The sequence below is a fragment of the Electrona antarctica genome (genome assembly GCF_951216825.1).
Source record: "Electrona antarctica genome assembly, chromosome: 7".
NCBI lineage: Eukaryota > Metazoa > Chordata > Actinopteri > Myctophiformes > Myctophidae > Electrona > Electrona antarctica.
In genome coordinates, this window is record NC_136812.1 from 46327387 (window position 1) to 46343122 (window position 15736).

The 15736-nt window shown below is 45.3% G+C and overlaps 1 protein-coding gene across 1 annotated transcript in view; it reads left to right on the plus strand.

The window, feature by feature from the left end:
• The window catches only part of LOC306926107 (WD repeat-containing protein 47-like), a 43894-nt gene that overhangs the window by 12172 nt on the left and 15986 nt on the right, over positions 1-15736 (plus strand). The window contains exons 7-13 of the mRNA XM_079505368.1: positions 201-341; positions 7712-7808; positions 8890-9083; positions 10235-10510; positions 10816-10894; positions 11567-11724; positions 13432-13604. Coding sequence (XP_079361494.1) covers positions 201-341; positions 7712-7808; positions 8890-9083; positions 10235-10510; positions 10816-10894; positions 11567-11724; positions 13432-13604 — 1118 coding nt within the window. The remainder of the gene's footprint in view (positions 1-200; positions 342-7711; positions 7809-8889; positions 9084-10234; positions 10511-10815; positions 10895-11566; positions 11725-13431; positions 13605-15736) is intronic.

Genomic DNA, 15736 nt, shown 5'->3' on the forward strand with positions numbered 1-15736 from the left:
AATAAAATAAATACATAAATACCAAAAATGTACTAAAGCTAATCCTTTAAAAAAGAAAACGAAACTAAACTAGTAAAAAAAATCAAAATAAACTGAAGTTGAAAAGTAACAAGATAAAGATGAACATCAAACGAAACATTCTAAACTCTAACTAACCTTGTTGTGTGTGTGTGTGTGTGTGTGTGCGTGTGTGTGTCCAGGTCCCTGAACCCGGCTCTGGACGGTCTGTCCCACGGCCTGGCAGCCCAGGATAGGAGAGGGATGGACGGGGAGGTGAAGCCGTGCCTCAGCAGGAGCCTGGTGGAGAACAACGTCCATCAGCAGGACGACTCGCCCGAAAGGTAAGAAGAGCCGCACACGTCTGCTGTTTTCACTGGTCCTCAGCCAGTGGGTCCCTGTGGGACATTTTATTTGTATAATCTGGGGTCCCCAGATGAGTGAAATGACAATTTAATGGGCTTTTAAAACATCTCTCATTTTTAAATAAATCAAAGAGAGGAAAAACATCAGACCCGTCTGAACTGAATGGGGCTGTACTGTACTGTACTGTACTGGTGTGTGTGTGTGTGTGTGTGTGTGTGTGTGTGTGTGTGTGTGTGTGTGTGTGTGTGTGTGTGTGTGTGTGTGTGTGTGTGTGTGTGTGTGTGTGTGTGTGTGTGTGTGTGTGTGTGTGTGTGTGTGTGTGTGTGTGTGTGTGTGTGTGTGTGTGTGTGTGTGTGTGTGAGTGAGACGCTGTGCAACAGTGCCATCCAGTGGTATTGGCAAGGTGTTTCAGGTTCCCGTGCCTCGGACACAGAGACAGACACATCATGTATGTACGTAGACATTGCGACACACATTGCTGTCTTTTGGAGTGGCTAGCACCACTCAAAAATACCATCCTTTACTGCATCAACAAACTATACTATACCAGCCTGGGTTGGAGAAGCGACCTCGCCCTGAAGTCACGTGCACTGGCGTGGAGTGTGTCTTGAGTGTACAGGGTTTGATGAGGTCAGAACAACATATGGAATGTCAGAACAGGTCAGCTCCATATATGGAGATCTAAGGGTGGCAGTGTCTTGAGTGTACAGGGTTTGATGAGGGCACAGGTAGGGCCTTAATTTTAGGTATGCGGTCTAGCTCAACTTGGACTCAGGGTGGTGGACGCCTTAGCCCGTCTCCGGACCCCCCGGGTTGAGCTCCTTTGGACCCCTAACCCGTAGGGTCCGGTATCACCGGCTTCAAGCGACATGGGATGCAATCTGATTTACCCTGATTTACCCCTGTGCTGCGGTGTGGGTGTCACGCTGACATATTCCAAAAGAAGCATATGAACGCTATAGGAGACAACGAACCTTCTGACCCCCCCCGCGAACGGCTCAGAAGCCGTTAAGTATTTTTAATGTTTGTACGACCGTTTTGGCAGCTCTGAAATTCTCTCTTCGGTCCCTCCTTGTTGACATCTCGGTTGGCTAGCTGCGCCTACGAGGCGCGTAGGGAGGCGCAGCTAGCCAACCGAGATGCTGGAGGCGGTACAATGGGATGTCAACAAGAGAGAATTTCAGAGCTGCCAAAACGGTCGTACAAACATTACAAATACTTAACGGCTTCTGAGCCGTTCGCGGGGGGGGTCAGAAGGTTCGTTGTCTCCTATAGCGTTCATATGCTTCTTTTGGAATATGTCAGCGTGACACCCACACCGCAGCACAGGGGTAAGTCAGGGTAAATCAGATTGCATCCCATGTCGCTTGAAGTCGATGATAAGGAACCCTACGTAAAGTCATCAAAATGTCAGAAACTTTAACGTAGGGTTCCGAAAGGAGCTATGGACGCCTCTGCCTTGTATTGTCCCCAGTGAATAGGCATGCTGCTATTCACTGGTAAACTAAGCTTGGTTTTTAAATATCTGAAGGTACTGAAGTTTTGGATTTTACAAAAAAGCCCCCCTTTTAACATACATACATACATACATCATACATACATACATACATGTAGGTACGCCATCTGGTGGCCAAATAAACTGAGCACAAATCTTATAACGTTGAATTCCTGCTGTACCTGTACTGAACAGCCTTAAGCAAGTTAATCTGTATCCTTTGCTATTAATCCCCAATGTTAATGTCTATAATACTCTATATGCTGCTAATCCAGTAACTGCTTTAGCTCTTTAGCCGCAATTAACCCATTTTGGGCGGGAACCCGTTTTGGTGTTTTAACTAAGCATTATGTTATACTTTAGCTATTGAAAAATAGCAGATCTACAAGCTCATAGCGCGCCACCGAGTGGCGCGCTACAAGCTTGTAGGTCTGCTATTTTTGAAAAATCGTGAAAATGTGGCACAAATCTTTGAATATCTATTCTTTAACCAAATGGGTTAAATGTCTCCCCTGCTGAAGTCACTATTCTCTCTGCACTGAATGGACAGGATTGTAACTTAATTCTAATAATGCGATGTATGAACTATCCTTATGTTTCCCAAGGTTACAAAGAGCTTTACCAAACTATCAAAACAATCCACAAGATTTAACCACATGATGAACCATAATAAGCTATTCTAAGCACTATCGTCACAGCGTTGTTGTGAGCCCGGTCCATGAAGGGTATAGGGTTTAAGTGGTTATTTTTAGGAGATTATGATCTCCTAAAATCATCCAATCTCTCATCCAGATGCTGGACAAAATCAAGAGTAAAAAAATATTTTGATTTACACAATGCTGTGCCTAACCGCTTCATGGCTGTCCATATTTATACTGTATGTCACCTTGAGTACGGAAATACGCTGGGTAACCTAAGGTGTCACTGTTGAGCAGCCTAACACACGCATGCACACGCACACGCACATACAGTACACACACGCACATACAGTACACACACACACACACACACACACACACACACACACACACACACACATACACATATACACATACACATACACACATACACATACACATACACACATACACATACACATACACATACACATACACACACACACTGATAGGGTAATACTAGACCAGTGAGTTCAGTGTAAACTCCTCTAACTCAATGGATCTCAAACATCTTTGTCTCAGGTCGCCCCTGTAAATACCTTCTTCGTCCATCTGAATGACCTTGTTACTTTACAGCACCTTTTGTTGTGATAACGCTACGTGAATATGTACCGTCCGTAACCTATGTTTCTATGTCTATTTTCATGTCAAAGACCCCCAGAATTATCTATATTTGACTGCTGGCCCCCATCTGAAAATATGATGTTCCAGGGACCCCCCAGAAGCAAAGATTTGAGTTAAAAACGTTCGCTCTGAAAGAATAATATATTCAAAGATTTGCGCCACATTTTCACGATTTTTCAAAAATAGCAGATCTACGAGCTTGTAGATCTGCTATTTTTCCGTCCAGAATGGGTTGCCGTCCAGAATGGGTTAACTCAGATCTGTTTTACTAAGTATAGAGGATCTAATCCGGTTAAACTGAAGTGACATTGGTGTGACATCTGGACCCCAGGAAGAATAGTCTCCACTACGGTGTAGACTAATGGGGATCCTTAATAAACTAAACTAAACATTGGTAAATTCCAAATATTATCAAAGCATTCTGAGGCTTTGAGAAACCCTGCTCTAACTCTAAGTCAGAACGACTGTAGAGGAAGGTAAGCCGAGATGTGTGTATAGTTTGCCACGGATCTCCGGAGCTTTTCTTGGCATCACCTTGATGTCACGATCGATGCGAATGAAATGCTACCCCCCTTAAGTAAGAGGAGGAATGGCAACTGATTATTTTCTGAATCTTTAGCACAAAAGACTGAAAAGGGCTTCCGTAGAGGTGGATGGACCTGGCGAGGATGATGGCTGCTTGATGGCTCGGAGGCTCGGGCACCATTGTCTTTTTATTTAGCTTTAAACCATTGACATCCATGTTATTTAATTGTTACTGGAGGCACAAGTTAGTTAACATTTATTTTACTCATCGTACCCACAAACGAAATGCAGAATATTCGTAAAAATGCCGGGAACACAACTGATGAGTCGTTAGGCCTAGGCGTTGGGGCTGATGCTAACTCCAAGGCCGGACAGACTTCTCCAAAATCTCCGGATGACTCGCTAGTTGAGCCCACAGCTAGCGCCGCGATTCATGGACTTCTCCGAAAGCTATCCGAGGACCTAGCGAGACATTTCAGGGACATTCGGACGGAACTGTCAGAAACACGAATAGCTGTGTCGGCAGTCGATAAGAAAATAGCCAACGTTCTTACACAGTTGTCCAGCGCGGAGGCTCGGCTGGAGTTGTTGGAAGATGCTGAGAAACGGCGCCGTGCTCGCCGTCTAAGGTAACTTATAATCCAGACAGGCGACCTGGTATTGGTTTTATACCGCTCTTTTGTTAACCTCATACTGTATATTATACAAAATTAAATTAACAGATCTATACAGTGTATAGATTAAATTTTGTTTAATTCATTGACCATACTTACATATGTGCCCTTCACCCTTATGGGGCTTATGGCATTGATAATGTTACTACATCTAATCACGTTCTTTAGCAACCAGTTGTGTCTCACCTCACTAGAGACTCATCTCCAGCAGATCGACCTGGTTTCCTTTTCCCCAGTGGACACCGGTCTGGTGTTCACTTTGGGGATCTGCTCTGAGGCATTCTTAGTGTGTGACGACCGCACCATTTTAGACGGCAGTGTTCGAGATCGGAGATCACGTTTCGGCAGCCAGTCTTTATATAGAGTTCCTTATTTGATATTGTATTGGGCCAGAATGTGAGGCAGATCTTTCACAAGCAGCCATTGTGGAATGGGCTGACTTTGTTCTTGTCGCAATTGACTATTCACCTGCATTCTACTGCCCCATACAGTAGAACCAGCTTGACCTACGTGTTATTCAAGCTGGTTGTGGTTTTGACCATGCGTGGTCTCTATATGTTTGTATGTTACAGGTGTTAGTCAGGCAGTTCTCGAGATACATGGGGGATACACAGTTGGACAGACAGACAGACAGACAGACAGACAGACAGACAGACAGACAGACAGACAGACACCACACTTATAGAAGGACTGTGGGCAAAAAGCAAATCCAATTACCGGTACGTTCCTTGTGGAGAACACCTGCTTGTTTGTGAAACAACAGACAGCAGAAGACTTGAGAATTCCTTCCTTGAATGTGAAGACATGGAAACTATTCTGAAACAGCCTTTGCGGTTGTCGTATCGTTTGTTTCCTTGTACCTGTCCATGTTGGAATTATTCCCATGATGAGCGACATGATGTGCAGCCTCTGCAAAGAGGGGAAATGAGCTGGTCTTGTTGAGGTTTGATGAGTTACAGTTACAGCATGCCCAGTGGGTTGTTGTACTGCAGGGTTCCCCAATAGGCGGCCCGCGGGCCATTTGCGGCCCGCGGAGCGCCCCCTTGTGGCCCCTGGAAGAATGTTTTAAAAAAAAAGAAAATAAAAAAAAATGTTTTGTTTTGTTTTCGGGGGGTGTCCCAGATATAAATGGCATTAAATGGGGGTCAGTAGCCTATGCATGTCAAACTGGGCACCCCCTCAAGGACCACTGGTGGTCCCCGGACCACTGGTTGAGAATTTTTTTTTATTAATTCATGAAAAAATAAAAAACCCAATTTTTCGCGCGTGCGGACTCGGCCCCCAGCCTGGTTCCCTAGTCAAAATATGGCCCTTGAGGAAAATTAATTGGGGAACCCTGTTGTACTGTCTGTCGTTTCTTTAGTACACACAACAATCTGCCGACGCAGCAGGCTATACCGACAGCAATGGAGAACGGCTGCTGTACAGATTACGTAATAAATAGGGGTGGGAGATTTGTAATGCCACATTTATTTATTTATTTGTTATCTGGATGCATTCAAGTGTATGATTTAACGTTTCATGGTTTATATTGTTTCTATTTGTTTTTTAAATGTTCTGGTATAAAAAAAAGCAAAGTAACTAAAACATTGTAATATCGAATCGCAACAATCGTTGAATCTCAGAATTGCATTATAATTAACGACCGCGATATGAATTGAATCGGCACCCTAGGTATCGAGCTTGTATCGAATCGGGAGATAAGTGAATCGTCCCACCCCTAATCAATAATGAACAGTTGAAAATACAGTTGGAGGCCATCGATATTGTCCTTTTCTTTTTGCTGTGGTTTGCGTGATCTGCGCAAAAGGACAGTTAACCCATTTGGGCGGGAACCCCTTTTGGTGTTTTAAACATTGTTATAATTTAGCTATTGAAAAATAGCAGATCTACAAGCTCATAGCGCGCCACCGAGTGGCGCGCTACGAGCTTGTAGATCTGCTATTTTTTTTAAATCGTGAAAATATTTATTTTAGAAAACTGGAGGATTTAGAAGGATTTTTTAAAATTTTGAGGTCAGGCCTAAATGGGTCAAATGTTAAGGGACAATATCGGTGGCACCCAACTGTAGACTGTATATTCTCCAAATGATCCAGTGGGCCGGATCTGACCCCTGTCTTCTTAGATGGTGTCCGAAATCTGATTTCTTTAGCTGCTCCTTTTTTACACACACACACACACACACACACGTGTAAGCGAGCTTGGAGACTAAACAGCATGACACGGTGTGTGTGCACACATACACACATCACCTGGTCAGATCCTGTTGTTTCCACACACATTGATTGTCATCAATTATTTTTTGTCTCCACCAGGCCGAAGGCATGGGGAGAGAGTATGTTTTGCACTCCGTCCGTGTGTCCTTGTGTGTGTCCGTCCTTCCGTCCGTGTGTGCGTCCGTCCATCCGTCTGTGTACAGCTAATCTCCGGCACCGTTAACCCGGCCGATGCCAAATTTTGCACACACACTCCCTGGATGCCAATGATGAACCTCTGCCCCAAACTTTCCAGAACGGCCTGTTATAGCGCCACCAGGAGGCCGGCTTTTGTAAAACACATTTTTGGATATTACCCCTTCCAGATTCTGTCCAAAAATCACGCAAATCGTTACACAGTATCTCTTTAGTCATGTGTTCAAGACAGATCTGTCCGATATTTCATATTCCATCCTAATTGGCTAAAATTGGCTTTCAAAGTTTGCAGGCCCGTTTTGAACAAAAAGCCTCAAATCATGAACGCAGCGTGCAATTTACGTGAAATCTTTCACAGACTTTCCTACTAGGCTGAGGAATATATCCCACCCTTTTCACATTGGCCTGTTATAGCGCAACCAACAGGTGGATTTTTGCACCTGGATTTTTGGAACAAAATGCCTCAAATCATCCAATTGCCATCCAAGGCGTAAGAATAAATGGCACCCTTTACACATTGGCCTATTTTAGCGCCACCAGGAGGCCACAACCTGACCTGCCCTGTTGGAGACCTGTGCCCAGAGGGGCACTTTATCTATTTTTTTCTTTTTTTTAATGCACTTACAAAGAATGCCTTCAATCACCTAGAATGGCCTCTCGTATGGTCAGTGCTTGGGGCCAAGGACTTCAGTAACTTGTTTATTGATATGATGCTCACATGGCATGTCACGTGTCGTTTCTGACACACGTGACATCTCCAGCCACTTCTTCTCACCTCACAACAAGTGAGAAGTTTCACTGGCAGTAATGTCTGCAACCGAAAACGTATTCGGAGCAGCAGATGCCTCTGTGGACTTCTTTAATATCTGTAGGCCAACCAGCAAACAATTTATAGATTCAAATGTTTGTATTTGTATTATTATAATTTTTTCCTGTGTTTAGAAAACACCCGCAAGGTCTGGAGAGCCCCAACGCCACACGAACCCCCCTGGCCCCTGGAAAAGATGGTGGGCCACCCTGTAGCACAGACAGGAACGAGGTAATGATATGTCTATGTATTTGTTGTATTACCATGTGTTATACGTGCTTACTGTAAATCGCACTGGATTAAGAGCATCTGCTAAATGCTAAAAGATTTTTATCCCACGATTTTGCAACCCATTTTGGTGTCAATTATCTAATGTAATCCTGGGCACTGCACTTCCTCTGCCAACCTGGGGGTGCAGCAGACTGACCTCATGCTTCCTTCTATGCATGAGGAGTCCAAGCTGTTTCTTTTCACCTGACAGGGGAGAGTTTCCCCGGCCGGACGTAGCGAGTGGAAGGAACACGTTATTCCGACCAGTTGGGTGCCACCGATATTGTCCCTTATCATTTGACCCATTTAGGCCGGACCTCAAAATTTAAAAAAAATCCTTCTAAATCCTCCAGTTTTCTGAAATAAATATTTTCACGATTTTTCAAAAATAGCAGACCTACAAGCTCGTAGCGCGCCACTCGGTGGCGCGCTATGAGCTTGTAGATCTGCTATTTTTCAATAGCTAAATTATAACATGTTTAAAACACCAAAAGGGGTTTTGCGCAGATCACGCAAACCTCAGCAAAAAGAAAAGGACAATATCGATGGCCTCCAACTGTATGCACGTTCTAAACAACATGCTATCTAAATAACATTCTGCACATTGAAACTATAGGATACCAGGAAAACAAAGAAACAATTTGTATAAATAAAACTAACTATCTAAATCACATTCTTCTTCATTCAAAAAAGACTGATCTAAGAAACAAAAGACATGAGCATGACTGACCAAGACATGTGTGATTTTGATAGCAGATTTAGTTGTAGTCATAGTCTTTTGAATAAATTCCATTCCAGTCTAGTTTTAGTTTTAGTCTAATTTGAATTGACTAAATACCATAAGATTTTATCTACATTTGTCTACATTTACCAAATCTGCAGTTGATAACTTGATCGTCGACTAAAATGTATTTTGGCCAGGGTTAGGGTTTGTGTTTTGTCAGAGAATAAAGGTAGTCGACAAACATTTTTCATCAGTTTTAGTCGACAAAATGAACACTGTGTGTGCGCGTGTGCGTGTGTGCGTGCGGTCCCCCTGCAGCAGCGTGACTCTTCAGAACAGTACCAGGAGTACCAGCGACAGCGGCTTCGGGTGCAGCAGCATCTGGAGCAGAAGCAGCAGCAGAGACAGCTCTACCAGCAGATGCTGCTGGAGGGAGGAGTCAAGCCACAGGAGGCGGGGCCTGGGGCCGCCGGCGACGCCCAACACAACCTCACCGAGACCTTCCTCAACAAGTCAGTCGTGTGACACACGCGCAAAGAAAACAAACAATAATCATAACACGTTGACTGCCCGCGTTAGTTGGAAATCAATACATTCATGTGCCCTGCTATTTGAGCCTCAGGAGCCTTTTTCAAGGGAAAAAATGACCGGATGTTAGCAAACGGCTAACCAAATCTATTAGATTTTCCTATATTCAGCTATTCGTGTAGATTTTCGTCTTACACAAACATTAAATTCCCTTCTGTTGACAATGAATAGAGAATTTATGTCATACTAGAGCGGTGCCCGTGGGGCACTGTCCTACTTGGAACGATGCAAGTTGGAAATGCATGCCCCACCCAGATGTCTGTGTCTCTTTTATGCCCATACTGTATATGGAGTTCTTTGTCAGGCATGTCCAAATATGGAGTCTATGTACGTCAGAATGATGTCAGAACAGGCAGCTCCATATCTGGACCATGGGGGGCCCAGTCCAGAGCCCGGGCAGAGGCCTTTTTGGAACGGTTCTGGACAACCGTGGGTCCGACCGACTCGACACCGGGCACTGCACCCCCTGCGGTGGTGTGGAATGCGTGTGACGAATTTTGAAGTCGGTGGGGCGAACGGTTCTCGAGATACGTGGATTACACACAGACGTACGGACAGACAGACAGAGACTTTGTGCATTTTAGATGTGTCTGAGCAAATCGGCTATTTTCGTCCTACACAAACATTAAATTCCCATTGACAATGAATGGACAATTTTACGTCATAGTATCTGAGCAAATAGACATGTTATGTCAGGATGATGTACGATGATAAGAGCGCCCCTCACTTCACACAGGTGTGATATTTTTTTGAAAACTTGAAATTGGACATTCTGCATAATGAGTACTTTTTACTTTTGGTACTTTAAACTGTACATTTTGATGCCAATACTTTTGTACTTTCACTCAAGTACATTTTGAATTCCGGACATTCACTTGTAACATAGTATGTCTATATTGCAGCTTTGACGGACGCAAAGATTTGAGTTAAAAACGTTTGCTGTGAAAGAATATATATTGAATGATTTGCGCGGCACCGAGTGCCGCGCTATGAGCTTGTAGCTCTGCTATTTTTGAAAAATCGTCGAGGGGAGTACATTTGAGTACTTTTTCCACCACTGGTTGTGCGTCCGCAGATCCATCCAGAAGCTGGAGGAGATGAACATGGGCAACGGGATAGACCTGGAGGGGACCCCGCGGCTCGGCCAGCAGTGGAACGGAGTGGTCAAAGCGCCCGGCACCACCTCCTCCTCCACCTCCACCCCCAGCACCAACCACCCCGTCACAACCTCCTCCTCCACCCCCAGCACCAACCACCCCGTCACAACCTCCACCCCAGACTCCGTCTCCTCCAAACCTGGAAGACACCCTGCCGGCATGCAGTCCCTCGACGAATCCCCCGTCAGCCAGAGGTGCGTATGTAGAAATATTATCCATCCATCCATCTTCAACCGCTTATCCGTAGTCTGGTCGCGGGGGCAACAGCTCCACCAGAGTGCTCCAGACTTCCCTCTCCAGAGCAACATTAGTGACTTCCTCCTGGGGGATTCCGAGACGTTCCAAGGCCAGTGAGTCGATGTATTTCCTCCAACTGCGCCTTGGTCTGCCCCGGGGTCTCCTCCCAGTAGAAATATTATGACTTGAGAAAACCGGTGTGTTGTTATTAGGCCTATATCACTAAATAGAGAGATTACTAACTTTTTTTCCCGTTTCCTAGTGCCGAGAAAATCAAGGCTACTTTTCCTCCGGTTCAAGATGAATCTCCCTGCTCCGCTACACGGAGCATTACACAAGAGGTACAACACCTTTTGCTGCAATACTCATAGAATCAATTCCAATACACACCTGGCTCAAATAGTATTCATCTTGTGAATTGTTATATTTTTTTACTGTTGAGCATTCAGTGTTCTCCCATTCAGATGCTGTAGGATTAGTTTTTTGTTGGTACAGAATTATTTTTTATTTTAACCCATTTTGAGCGGGAACCCCTTTTGGTGTTTTAAACATTATGTTATGCTTTAGCTATTGAAAAATAGCTCATAGCGCGCCACCGAGTGGCGCGCTATGAACTTGTAGGTCTGCTATTTTTGAAAAATCGTGAAAATATTTATTTCAGAAAACTGGAGGATTTAGAAGATTTTTTTTTTAAATATCGACGTCGGGCCTGAATGGGTTAAAGAAAGCTTCTTAATATTTGTGTTTGTTTGTAGTGTAATAAAAGATAATGGAAGTAAATGAATCTGTTTTCATTATGGATCGTTAGAAAGCATGTATTTGTCACACAGTGAGACGTAAATAAATCATGCATTGGAATGGAGATGCATCGTGACGTATCGGTAATTGTCATTGATTTATAATGGAATCGTAGCCCTCTGAATCAGAATGGAATGGTCAGGTTACTAGACATTTCCCCCATACTACTACCCAGTCATCATTGGAGAAGATGTCATTGTCCTCTCTCTCTCCAGACAGGGAAGGCCAAAGGTCAGTTTGTGAAGGTGAACCAGTTGGAGGACACGCAGGCTGTGCGCTGTGTCGCTTTCCACCCAACGGGGGCGCTCTACGCCGTGGGCTCCAACTCCAAGACCCTGCGAGTCTGTGCCTACCCAGAAAGCCTCACTCCTAGGTAGATCTAACAGACTACACATACTGTATTGTATATGAGATCTCTAGTAGCCCTGTTCTTATAACGTCTCTCTCCACTCACAGGCCTACAGTATTTTATTTTGTATTTTTTTTAAACTTCATTTAACCAGTAAAACACATTGAGACGAAGTCTCTTTTTCAAGTGGGAACTGACCAAGAGGCAGAAAATATCTTCAATGCTACATTGTGCATGACAATTACAAAAACAAAAATCTCCAAAGTGATACACTTTGTAATGGAGTGGTTGCACCACTCAAAAAAAAGACAGAAGTTTAGGGTTAAGGGGTTTAGCATGGACAAAAATAGAGCCCACTTGTCTTTGCTGTGTGTGTCCAGTGGTTCTAGTGGGGCGGTCAGACAGCCAGCGGTGTATCTATCATCACTATAACATCTTGTCTGTTCTGTGTGTGTCCAGTGGTTCAAGTGGGGCGGTCAGACAGCCAGCGGTGTATCTATCATCACTATAACATCTTGTCTGTTCTGTGTGTGTCCAGTGGTTCTAGTGGGGCGGTCAGACAGCCAGTGGTGTATCTATCATCACTATAACATCTTGTCTGTTCTGTGTGTGTCCAGTGGTTCTAGTGGGGCGGTCAGACAGCCAGCGGTGTATCTATCATCACTATAACATCTTGTCTGTTCTGTGTGTGTCCAGTGGTTCTAGTGGGGCGGTCAGACAGCCAGCGGTGTATCTATCATCACTATAACATCTTGTCTGTTCTGTGTGTGTCCAGTGGTTCTAGTGGGGCGGTCAGACAGCCAGCGGTGTATCTATCATCACTATAACATCTTGTCTGTTCTGTGTGTGTCCAGTGGTTCTAGTGGGGCGGTCAGACAGCCAGCGGTGTATCTATCATCACTATAACATCTTGTCTGTTCTGTGTGTGTCCAGTGGTTCTAGTGGGGCGGTCAGACAGCCAGCGGTGTATCTATCATCACTATAACATCTTGTCTGTTCTGTGTGTGTCCAGTGGTTCTAGTGGGGCGGTCAGACAGCCAGCGGTGTATCTATCATCACTATAACATCTTGTCTGTTCTGTGTGTGTCCAGTGGTTCTAGTGGGGCGGTCAGACAGCCAGCGGTGTATCTATCATCACTATAACATCTTGTCTGTTCTGTGTGTGTCCAGTGGTTCTAGTGGGGCGGTCAGACAGCCAGCGGTGTATCTATCATCACTATAACATCTTGTCTGTTCTGTGTGTGTCCAGTGGTTCTAGTGGGGCGGTCAGACAGCCAGTGGTGTATCTATCATCACTATAACATCTTGTCTGTTCTGTGTGTGTGTGTCCAGTGGTTCTAGTGGGGCGGTCAGACAGCCAGCGGTGTATCTATCATCACTATAACATCTTGTCTGTTCTGTGTGTGTCCAGTGGTTCTAGTGGGGCGGTCAGACAGCCAGCGGTGTATCTATCATCACTATAACATCTTGTCTGTTCTGTGTGTGTCCAGTGGTTCTAGTGGGGCGGTCAGACAGCCAGCGGTGTATCTATCATCACTATAACATCTTGTCTGTTCTGTGTGTGTCCAGTGGTTCTAGTGGGGCGGTCAGACAGCCGGCGGTGTATCTATCATCACTATAACATCTTGTCTGTTCTGTGTGTGTCCAGTGGTTCTAGTGGGGCGGTCAGACAGCCAGCGGTGTATCTATCATCACTATAACATCTTGTCTGTTCTGTGTGTGTGTGTCCAGTGGTTCTGGTGGGGCGGTCAGGCAGCCGGCGGTGCGCTTCAGAAGGAACAAGCACCACAAGGGCTCCATCTACTGCGTGGCGTGGAGCCACTGTGGTCAGTTGCTGGCCACCGGCTCCAACGACAAGTACGTCAAGGTCCTCCCGTTCAACGCAGACAACTGCAACGCCACAGGTAGGCTGTCCTGTGTGTGTGTGTGTGTGTGTGTGTCTGTACGGTGAGGCAGTGTTGATTTTGACGGCGATTTTAGTTCATATTTTAGTCATCTGAAATGTTTACTGGACAGACAATTGTTTTGGTGGGCCTTGATGGCGTCGTAATGGCTGATTTTACACTTGGTTGCATGCTGAAAATAGCCAATCTACAAGCTTGTAGATCTGTTATTTACACCCGAGCGCGACCAAACATAATGTGACTTGTCTTTTAGTTCTACTGGATCTCTTCTCCACTAATCCCCTCCCTAACATTTTAGTCTAGTTTTTATGTGTTCGCACTGTATTCGTTAAATCCACGTGGTCAACCAGGGTTCTAACTTTCTGTATCACCCATAACCAAATCAGCATTCTACCACCTTAAGAACATCTCCAGACTCCGCCCTTCACTCTCTGACTCCGTGGCCGAGACCCTTATCCATGCATTTGTTACCTCCCGCCTGGACTACTGCAATGGAGTCCTGTTTGGGGTCCCAAACGAGTACCTGGACAGGCTGCAGTATGTCCAAAACTCAGCTGCCAGAGTTCTCACCCGCACCAAGCCTTGGCAGCACACCACCCCCACCCTCAAACAACTGCATTGGCTTCCTGTCAAGTTCCGTATCAACTATAAACTCCTCCTGCTCACCTACAAATGTCAAAACACCCTGGCTCCACAGTACCTCTCAGGCCTCCTCCATAAACCTCCTGTGACACGGAAACTGCGGTCAACACACTTGGACCTCCTCTCTGTCCCCAAGGCAGTCAAGCGAACCTTCAGGGACAGAGCGGACAGTGTGGCAGCCCCCACCCTGTGGAACTCTCTTCCAATAGAGATTCGCCATGCTCCAACACTGGACTCTTTTAAGGCTGCCTTGAAAAGACACTTATTCTCTCAGGCTTATGGCATATAGTTTTTGATTGTTGTTGGTACATTTTGTAAAGCGTCCTTGGGTTCATGAAAGGCGCTATATAAATTCAAGCTATTATTATTATTGTATCACCCATAGTAGAGATGAATGTCACAACCGTTTATAGCGCGACCACAGAACGAACAGAATGTAAACAAGGGAACAATCCCTTCACTCCTTGCCACCAAGACACTTAGTATGCATCTAAGGGTCACAGGTCCCCATGCCACATTTGTTCCTCGTGAGGAGACGCATGTGTGTATTGAAGTTTTATTGCTGGCGGTCAAACGGTTCATGAGCTATGCCTGTTCAAAGTTAGCATTTTGAATAATCGCTGAAGCGCCACCCTTTGGCCAATGTTTGTGGGCTTCGTGTCTGAGCAGGGTGACATAGCTAGGACTAAAAAAAAAGTTACTGCACGGTTAAGCCAGAACTGCAATATTTGATGGAAGGAGAAGAAAAACAAATACATTGAGGGACCATAGGCCCTTCAAAAACACCTGTGAGTGACAATTCATGATATTAAAAAAACATTGTAAAAATGCTAAGGATACTAATTGAATCATTATAAATATATTATAATATAAAGGCCAGACTAAACAATGTACACTGCAGGATAATGTCACCATGACTCATAGATCAGAATCACATTGAACATTCTTATGTTGCATCAGGCGTTATGACAGGCAGCTACACAACACACACACTGTAACAGTCAGTTGGCATATGCAATGCCAGTGCACCACCTACTGGTACCAACTGGCATTGCATATGCCAACTGACTGAGACACACACATTTACATGTAGCCCCCAGCCAAGACCCGGCCCAAAACAGCCCTGCCAATCGGGCAGGGCTGTGTGTTGGTCTGGTGAGTGGGAGACTGGGGTTCCATCCCCGCTACCTGGTTGTGTGTTGGTCTGGTGAGTGGGAGACTGGGGTTCCATCCCCGCTACCTGGTTGTGTGTGGGAGACTGGGGTTCCATCCCCGCTACCTGGTTGTGTGTTGGTCTGGTGAGTGGGAGACTGGGGTTCCATCCCCGCTACCTGGTTATGTGTTGGTCTGGTGAGTGGGAGACTGGGGTTCCATCCCCGCTACCTGGTTGTGTGTTGGTCTGGTGAGTGGGAGACTGGGGTTCCATCCCCGCTACCTGGTTGTGTGTTGGTCTGGTGAGTGGGAGACCGGGGTTCCATCCCCGCTACCTG